Raw genomic sequence first — 10,644 nt, 5'->3', positions numbered from 1 at the left:
GAAGAATGAAAAATATTTGACATTCTACTGAGTACTTTCTTTTAATAAAACATGGCATTACGGAAATTAAATATAAATATTAGATTTTAAAATAATTAAAATTTAAAGCGATGATGAGAAACATAGCGTTTTTGGTTGGGCTCAATTCCTTTCACAGATGTTACAATGAGATAATTTACAGTTCAGCTGTTCTATCGGATTATATAAACTGCCTTATAAAAAAACTCCGGAGGAGTCAAAATACTTATTCAATTTCAGGATTGCAAATCATTATCTGTAGTGCAAAACCTTGAGTTATGAAACAATAAAAAAAAATCTCTTATTCTGTATTTACTGAACACATTATTTCCAAGTTTCTTCTAATTATTTTTTTATTTTTAAGAAAGGTATCCTAAGAAAAAAAAAAAAGATTGAACAAAATTAGAGGTTGCAGTAGTAGGAAAAAATCATTACAATTTTTTCTTATTACAAAGACATTACAGATAATACTTATTGATGATAGGTAATCTTGTCAATTGAAAAAAGAGAAAGAGAATTTTTCAATATTCACAGTCTCTACAAGATTTTTCCACCTAGGAAGAAATCAGTTCCATTGCCTGAATAGATATGCTTGTTAAGTTTTTTTTTTTTCCTAATAAGTATTCTGTGACTATGAAACCTAAAATAAAACCTAACCACGTGTGATTTGTACGGTTCGATTTGCAATTGCTTTATTTTGTGCTCAGACTTCAAAACTAGCTGTACATACTAAAAAAAAAATCACCTCAACAAGGTATACATTAAAGTCATATTTACTTTTTAACATCAAGGGCTTCCAAAGACTTATGACCTCAGTATAACCCCGCTTATCCGTCCCAGTTGAGACCAAGACATCGTCGGTTAACCCGGAGTGTTTAACAAAAACAAAACTCAATACTAGGTAAAGTTAAAATGTAATACAATTCATATAAATATAATACAATTTGAAATAAAAATTTCTTTGGCTGGATGATTTAATTTAAGTGTACAAACGGTGTTTAAGTTTTTATTAGTAGTTACCAAACCAGTTGTTTTGATGTTTTCTCATCACTTTATCGATTTTATTTCTGTTGCCAGTTAATCCAAAGAGCCGGTTAAGCAGAGTTCTACTGTGTTTACTTTAGTTCCGGTCTACCTTCTTCACATGGAATCAAAAATTTCTGTCTATTTTCTCATATTCTGGGGATGTAATTAATGTCCTGGTGTTTGAAACAAATAATCTTAGGTTATTCCCGTATTCTCCCATTTTTAATTCTGTCTCTTCTTGTTCTGATAACTTTGTAGAATAGACATCTAATTCCATGCAGACTTTATACTATTTAACATTTAGTCTCAGACGAGCTATTTAACTTTCCCAAGATTCTTCAGCGCGCCAAGCTCTGGAATCTTTCAATGGAGTGGTGTACTTTTGTAAACGGATTTTGATTGTAAATCTGATTATAAGAGGAATCTATATCGGAGAATTCTTTCCTTAGGCGCGTCCTGAAGGTGTAAGCCAGTGGTTATCAACCGGGGTTTCGCGAAATAATATAGGAATGGGTCATTCCACGTCAACTCAACACAATTTTAAACATTGCCATCTCAGATTTTCTTCAAATTTTGTACAGGAGTTGTAAACGTATCCTAGCGTGTCTTAGGTTTTGCTGAAATGCTGAATCGAGGATTCCACCGTTTTCCTACTTCTACCAAAAGGGTTCCGCCGCAAAAAAAAAACGTGAACCACTGGCGTTAACATCCACAATAAACAATAAAAACAATTATCATTTTTTGCCGATTTGCGTTCAAATGGTGTGGAAAACGAATAAACCCAAATAGCAAAATTGTTTTACAGACGGATGTCCTGTGAAGATCAGTCGTCATAATGGAGGAATTTATTTATCGAGTTATCATAATCCTGACAGCCTTTTAGCCTCCTTAGAAGGTCGAGGAAACTCAAATTATGATGACTTTATTCTTTCGGGAAATAAAAATATATTTAATCGTGATAAATAATAATATTTCTATTATAATGTATATTCAGACATATATCAAACATGAGTTTTCATTTTAAACGTTTTTTTTTCTCTAATGTTGATGAAATACAAGACTCAAGTAGATCTTTTTCAATCGTACCATCTGGTTTTCTCAGAATGAAAGTTATCCAATTTTTTTTCACCACAGTACTGTTTTCAGCCATTTTTTATGTAACAGATATTTTTAATGGTTTCATAACTCACTAGTTCCACTTATCTAGTTGATTCTCTATGTTCACTTAAATAAAAAATGAGAACAAGCATTGGGGACTAAAGTGTAAATACTGTAACAAATGTCTATATTAAATCCAATTAGGTAGGGTAAATGTTAAACTCGTCCCAAAGCGTTATATTACGTAACAAAATCTCCGAAACGTAACATTATAATCTCAGGAGATATCCGAACTTGTGCATGTTACTTTCGAAAGAGAATTTTAATTTCGAAACCAATGTTATTATCATATATATATGACTGACTGTAGCTAAATAAGAAGGAGATAGTTCGGGGTAAGGTCATTGTTGAAAAACAATTAAGAAATAGTTTTAACTATGTGTATTAATGGCCAAACTTTCGAAACATGCAGCAGCTTTTCACCAGGGCTAATTACAGTGTAAGTAAAGCTAATGTAAGAGCACAAAAGTGACATGTAAATAAAACGGATATAAAGTTTGAGGAACATACATATTTATATATTTTTTCCCAAATTGTCTTATTGATCTTTGAGCACCGGACCAGCATTACTAGATATTGCTTTCAAGTTTGAAGCATGCAACTCATTTGTATTTGTGTACATCCGTCTGATTTCCTACAACGCGATCTCGTAGCAACTATACTTGAGTAGAAGCGTCCTGAAGGATTGGTTCAAGCATGTCCCGCCCATATTAATCCCCTTGCCTTCATATGATCAGATATCGACTGACCAGTTTCGCACTGTTAGTTCTTCTCCTTCATGTATTAGGCTCTCGTTCCAAATCGCTCCTGTAATTGTCCGCAGGACTTTCTTTTAAAATCTCTTGATTCTGCTTCCTAGGGAACCTGTTCCTCAGGTCTCGAAGTCGTATATCCGAAGAGCTGGTTTTATCATGGCATTGTACACACAGCTTTATAATTTTAGAGATTTTTATGGATTTCAGTATACTTGACAGAGAGAAGAAGGGTCTGTTTGCACTTGTTATGGGCTGGTCTAACTTAACTGCCTTACTATTTTGATTTAAGACTTTGTTTGTATGGATGTCACTTTTATACTCTTATATTAGCTTTACCTGCTCTGTGACTTTATATTTCAGACCTGCCGTGTTGTTACAAAAATTAGGCATTCTTTTTCTTGAACGCAACCCTGGCCATCTCCGTCTAATAAATGGTCTTATGTTTCAAAGTTATTTAAATAAAACTTATCAATCTTATAACTGATTCAAGATCTAAGTTAAAACTTGGTTTTTCTTAGAATATTTCAGTTAGTAGCCATCCGTGAATTATTCTGTTGTAACAGCACGGACGAAATCCATGACTGCGTAATTTTTCTGAAGAGTTCTTGTAGATTATGTGACCTTGATGGATTAAAATTAGATTCAAGTGCAGAGTTCTATACCGGTTGACCAAGATCTGTATCAATTAAGTCAAGTTTTGTTACCTTCTTTTTCGAAGGCTCTGTATTTATAATTACGTTTGTACTTAAAACATGTTTTATTGATTTAACATTAATAAAATTCATCTTTACGACGTTTCGGACCGTTCGTCCATCTTCAGGCAATTTTTATAAAAAAATACTTATGCAGTGTTACTCATTTATATTAATAATTATATATGTAATTTATTTTTTTATATTACATTAAAAGTTTATTATTTTTTTTTATTTGTTGTTTTAGTTATTATTTTAAATATTTTAATATTTGTTATATAGGGGAATTTGTTGATCAAATGAAATAGGGGTTGTGAAATAGAAGGGAAAGAAAAAAAAAAGGAATAAATCGAAAAACTTGTAGTTAGTATGTTGACTGGTATTAATTGTAAAAGAAAACTGTGGAAGAAAAAAAATGTTATCTATCTATTATATTATATCATGTGCAAAATTACAAAAAATTGTAATATAAAAAAAACAATGAACTTTGGCAATTTTTCAATAAAATTAATACATTTTAAACTTATTAAATTACGTTTATTATACATGAAAATAATTAATAGATGATTAATAATAATATGTGACTGTTTTTAGAGAAAATGTCTGAAGATGGACAGATGGTCCGTAATGTCCTAATGAAGAATATATATTTAAGGTGAAATTAATAAAAAAAACAGAAAGTTTTTGACCAAGATAAACTTCTGTATTAAGGTAAAATAAATAAAAATTGCTGGTACCTAATTAAATAATTAAAAATAATTGCAATAGTTATTTCTGAAACGACACGTGTTATTAAAATAGATATGCTTCGTTTCTGAAATTACCAGTTGAATTGAGGAAAAAGGGACTGAAATTTGTTTATAATTTTTTTCCGTTTTCCTCTTGTCTCATTCATTAAATCTAATCTAAATCGATTATATTATATTTTTTATCACCAAGTTTATTATTGCTATTGTTTATTTCATAAGGCCAAGGTTTACAGATGCATTTATTCTGACCCATTCCTCTTTTAAACTTCACAGCTCTCTTTATCTATATCTTTATTTCATGTTTCTTAAAATAGTTCATGTTACATAATTCCTTATTTTGGGTTCTGTATCTTGTCAGCATTTGAAAAAAAAAAAAAGTGTAAAAAGAAAACTCAGTAAACATGAGTGATAAACGTCGCAAAAAAAAACAACAAATTATTAGAAAAAAATAGTGTTACTTATTACGAGATAACTTTTTATTTTAGCCACACTCAATATCTTGAATTGATAACCTTTCACTTTATCAAGCATTCTTATCAATCTTAAGCACTCGTATTAATTACTTTGGTTTTTAATTTATAGATACTATTATGATTTAAATAAATATTTTACAGCCATTTATTTTTAAAATATTGGTATTCTAAGTCTCTTGTTTTTGACTATTTTCACAAAAGTTAAATCAATACTCATCAAACTGAAATATTACAAATATGAAAATAAAGTATTTGAACACAAAAGAAATATTTAATTATTTCTGAATAATGCTTATTATATAATCAATAACTCAGTAGTACTGATAATGGTTAAACCATAATCTAAAATTTTTGAAAATAAATGGATTACAGAGAATGGAGAAGTGAATACCATATTTAATTGATTTTATAGTTTATGAAACACGTATATAAATATAAAAGTAAGCACAATTACTATAAAGTAATTTTAAATCACGTGATTTTATAAAACATTGTTAAATATATAAATGATTTATTTTTAATTTATACTTCTCTGATATATTCCTTATATAAATTTACTTAGCTTATAAAAGATATTAAATTTCATCTTCAAATATAATTCTTCAAAATTATTTTATTTTAAAAGTTTTACAGCATTTAAAACCTATAATTATGAACTAACACACCAGATGTTAACATTTTGGTTTATCTTCTCCATTGTCAGAACAATTTTTTCAATTCATACTGATATATAAGTTCATATAGATTCTTTTTAATTTTTTTATAAAACTTCATGCTGTGGTTTCAGTAGTTTCTTCACATGTATTCACGAATCGAATTAGAATAAATATGAACTTTTTATCAATATGAATTATAAATATTTTTCTGATTGCAGAGATGATATCCCCAAAACATTAGTATTTGGTTTCTTAATTTAATAAAAATAATAAATTAAGATTTTAATTTTTTATGATGAGGCCTCATCATAAAAAATTATAAAAAGTTATCATTATTTATTTACTTTCAATTTTCTATACCCCAAACATATGGTGACTTGAAAATCGCCCAAAGCATTTTCATAGAATTAGGTTCTTTATTTGTTGAAATATAACAAATAAAATATGGCGATTTTCGTACCAAAACTATTAAAAAAAAGTAAACGAGCAAGATATTAAAGTGCTGCTTCACGTTTGCCAAACTGGCAAATTGGCACGTGCTCATAAGTGTGGATTGGTCAGTACAAATTGACCTGAATAAGTGGCCGCCCGTCGGGTGTCGGTTTTTGGACACAGTGCAGTATACACACCTTTGTGCTCAGTTAGTGTTGTTTTACAACTGAAAAAATATAAATATTTATCCTCTCTTTGTTTTAATAAAGTAAAGGATTTTCCCAATAATAATTAACTGTTATTTAAGATTGCGTATATTAAAATTCTATCAATTGGATGTAAATATATAATTTCAAATACTTTTGAGTAATCTTTAGCGGTTTATTTTTACACAAATATACGTTTAAAGGAACATTATATGTCGGAGTAATTAAATTTATAATTACCTATCTTATTAAGATACTAGACCGTAAAGTAAATTTAATTGAAGGTTATTTAATATCATTTTTACCATCTACTCACTTCTTAGTTAATATGTAATTCCTTTCATATTAACTCTCTTAATTTTGTTTCTTTTTGTAATTATAATAGTTTAAATTGGAGGCAATTGCCAACAAATTTTCGATGTACACCATGCTTGGCTCTATAAAACACACAGTTGTGTAGATACCAATGTTTCTTTCTGTTTAACAAGCATTTGTAAGTATTTTGGATTTCCAATGCGTAAATCCTTGTGTATGTTTCACATTAAGAAAAATGTTTTTCATTCCTCAATCTGCTATTGATAAATAATTTGAGATTAAAACTAAGGAAATAAGATAAAATTCGGCTCACACATTTTTTCTTTTAATATTTCGGCGAGGAGGAAATCAAAGAGAACGAAAACAAACAGAATTTACTTAGGCTACTAAAAGAATTTGCATTTTCCGAAAAATAGGCGAAAACCAATAAATATTTTTATTTATATATTAACAAACAGATTAATCAGTTTTTGAATCTAACAGGCACTAAACAATTTAAATTAATTCACAAAAAATGTTTTCGATCAATTATCTTTTATTTTGTGCCTCAGATTATTGAAAAAAATAATTTATAAGATCACTTGAAAGTTTATATTTGTCAGTGAAAGTTCCATGGTATTAATATCCATCTCAGCAGGGGATCTCTAATTTAGCATCGAAATAGCATCAGCTTAGGGTCGCAAGATGACATCTCTCACTTTAGTAACAATAGCATCCAATCTAAAGAGTCACTTACCGTACGATAAATCATAAATGCACAATTAACCGATCAATTAGAGGACATAGATAATGAATGTAACAGATAGAGTGTGGCTGAAGGTAATAATAAATATTTCAGCTGAGTTTAATGCCGTTACAAATTACTTCATTGTTCACTCCCAATATTTTAAGAATTTTGTTTCGTGGTAACAGCTGTACAATGAAACACTTAAATTAATATCTCTAGTTATGATTTGTCAGGTCAGGTTTGTACAATTTCGTGCTGTTAGATGGCTCTAAACCGCTCCCATGTTTCGGGTAGATTGGTGGAATGGAGTTCAAGTTAATGTAATTCTTGAAAAAAAGAATTGTATTTTATATATTGATTACGAGGAAAATTCGTATTATATGATTTTTCTTATAAGTACATAGATGCAGTAAATAATAAATCAACTATTAAATAACAAAATCAATGACAAGCACTTTTTCAAAAGATGTGGGACAGTAAGGTTATTCCGAACGACTGGGAATACAATGCTGCCATTCATGAATATAATAGTGCCAATTCATAAGAAAGATAGTACAACAGAATGTGGTAACTACAGACCAATATGCTTATCCCAAGTAACGTATAAACTGTACATCACTATTCTAGAAAGCAGGTGATAGACACGGGCAGTGATAGAGCCAAAACTAGAAGAAGACCAGGCCAGATCCCGGACCTGGAAGACAAATCCACGATCACATATTCGCTCTCAGAACTATCCTAGAAAAGGCATGGGATAGAAATGCGAGCAATTACATAGCTTTTTTGGACCTAAAAGCTGCCTTCGATTCACTACCCCGATATGAAATCTGGAGGGCATTTAGAGCCAAAAGAATTCTCGCAGACCTCCTGGAAGTGACTAAATCAACCTATCAAAACTCTAAAGGAATAGTTCGTATCGATGGCCGAGAGTCAAAGCCATTTTTTCTGGAAAGAGAAGTCCATTATTATTTATTGTATTTATGGGTGAAATCCAGAAAATATGCAGGAGAAGAACTGCTTGGACTGTAGTCGATATGTGGAACATGAGGACGTTACAAGTACAGGCGTTTCTATATGCAGGCGATATCGTGCTGGGGACAGACTCTGAGAAAAAATTGCAACAGGCCGTTATAGAATGGCATGAAGAACTCGCCCGCAAAGGAATGAGTACTAACAGCCGCAAGAGCAAGGTTATGACTGTTGCTAGAGATGAAGTAGACATGGGCGACGTACAAATAGTGTGCAATGATGAAGTATTGGAAACTGTGGACTTCTCTGCCTATATTAGAACAATTTTCAATAAATCTGGCAAAATAGACCAAAAAGTGTCCAATAAGATAAATAAAGTAAATAGTATTTACTACCAGATATGCAATACTATTGTGGGAAAGAGGGAGGTAGGTAAGGTTATCTACCTTCATATCTTTAAAGCAATATATCTTCCAACACTATATGGCAGTGAAAGTTGGTTCACCCAAGAAAAGCAAATGAGCAGAATTACGGCTGCTGAAATGCTATTTTTGCGAAGAATATTGGACAAAACTAGAAGAGATAGGATAAGGAATTGAAGGATAAGAGAAGAACTTCAGATCCCCTCAGTGAAATCAGTGATTCAACACCGACATCTCCGATGGTATGGACACGTCTGTACAATGAGGGAAAATAGAGTGCCAAGAAAATATGTGGATGCGAGGCCGACTGGTAGAAGACCACGAGGCAGACCTAGAAGGAGCTATATGGAGTATATCCAACGACTTGGTCTGGCAAGAGGTCTGCTTGCCATAGACCGAGATGTGTGGACCAACTGGCTAGAGGCTACTTCATCTAAGGAGGATGAGAAAGAAGAAGTACTAAGTTCAATTCCATTGAATTCAGTGCGACAAAGATAGTCGAAATTGGTAAATAAAGTGGTTCCCTTCTATTTTAAGATTTTTTTTTTAAATTGACAATATAAAATTGTATGAATATGGACACAGGGAGCAACTAATGTCCGCGATATAGAAAACTTTTACATGAAAATATGTACTAATTGTTAGTTAATAATAAATTTAAAATATGTGCACAGTTTTTTTTTTTAATGTTGCCTTGTTAAAAATTGTAGATAAACTAGAAGACGGAAGAGTGCTCCGAAACGTCGGTATATTTTATGTATTAAAAAAAATAGAGTTTATATCAATAAACAAATCTTATGGGAAATACTTAGCACTCAAGATTCATAATATAAAATCATTCATATATTAACTATAAAAGAGATTGTTTCAACTTTTAACAATAACGATTTAGTATTTAAAAAAGTATTTAATCCGGGACTCGTATTAATGTTTGGATAATATTTAATATTTTTTCAAATATTTAATATATGTAATTCTCAGCCTAATAACAAAACTTAAATTTTTTATTATCTGTTTATTTTATTGAATTGTTAATAACGATGATATTATTTTTTATTAGAAAATATGAGTAAAAGAATTATACAATAATAATTATATAATAAGTGATACGACGTATACTGAATATACACTTACCCCTCAGCCATGGCGCGTGCGTTCGAAGCGACCGTTCGTTAGCGACTGACTGGCAGCTCTACCCCTCCACTGTTACGTGCACTTCCACTCTGTCTTATTTTGCTGTCAATAATGGTATTCGATTTATCACCTCGAACAAATGTTTATTATTTTTTCCTGGAAATATTATTATATCTTTTTTCTATTTCCCGTGTACACCATCCATTGATTAGCGTATTCAACAGGCTAAGTATTCAAACTTTTTCAAATTATTAGTTCCAGCCAAGTACTTAAAACACCTACACTGACAAGTAAAGGCTTCGGATCTCTAATTTCTATAAACAATTTTTCGGTGGTACTAGGTCGAAAAATATTCGACACGTTTTCGAGGGTTCTTGCCAATGCCCTAGGGTGCAAGATTTTATGGATGTGTCACATATAATAACTTCAGTAAGTATAAAAATAAAAAAAAACTTCCGGAATTCTTCGTACTATCAGTTCAACGCTCCGGACTATTCATACACTATCAAATATCTTCGTCTAAAAAAACGTAATGTTATCAAATATAAGTAATCATATTGGAAGAAGATAGTTGACGGTATGAAGTAGATTTTAGGAAGATAATCTAGGTAGCAGTCAATAAAGGTATCAAGATAGTAAGAGAAAACTAGTTATTGGTTAATAATAAATAGTAACAATAAGAAAACTGCTTATTGGTTAATAATATATAGTAACAATAAGAAAACTAGTAATTGGTTAGCAATAAATAGTTTTCTTCTACTATTTTGATACCTTGATTGACCGCTACCGGGACTATCTTCCTGCAATAACTAATTATAATTTAATTTAAAAAAAAAATATTATACAAATATAAATATCAGTACATTTATTATTACGTCTATCCTTAATAAGGAGCCAATAAAAAAAAATTGT

At 30.6% G+C, this 10,644-nt stretch overlaps 1 protein-coding gene across 1 annotated transcript in view; it reads right to left on the bottom strand.

Moving 5' to 3' along the window:
* Positions 1-9,831, bottom strand: part of LOC106677467 (epidermal retinol dehydrogenase 2) — a 75,545-nt gene extending 65,714 nt beyond the window's left edge. Inside the window, exon 1 of the mRNA XM_014415415.3 lies at positions 9,733-9,831. Within this exon, the coding sequence (XP_014270901.1) occupies positions 9,733-9,743 (11 nt within the window). The 5' untranslated portion in view covers positions 9,744-9,831. The remainder of the gene's footprint in view (positions 1-9,732) is intronic.
* Between the last annotated feature and the right edge of the window lie 813 nt (positions 9,832-10,644).

This window comes from Halyomorpha halys, unplaced genomic scaffold (assembly GCF_000696795.3).
Source record: "Halyomorpha halys isolate HHAL.00 unplaced genomic scaffold, Hhal_1.1 Scaffold100.1, whole genome shotgun sequence".
Lineage (NCBI taxonomy): Eukaryota > Metazoa > Arthropoda > Insecta > Hemiptera > Pentatomidae > Halyomorpha > Halyomorpha halys.
Note: the sequence above shows the minus strand (reverse complement) of the source record. Positions and strands in the feature narration are given on the sequence as shown.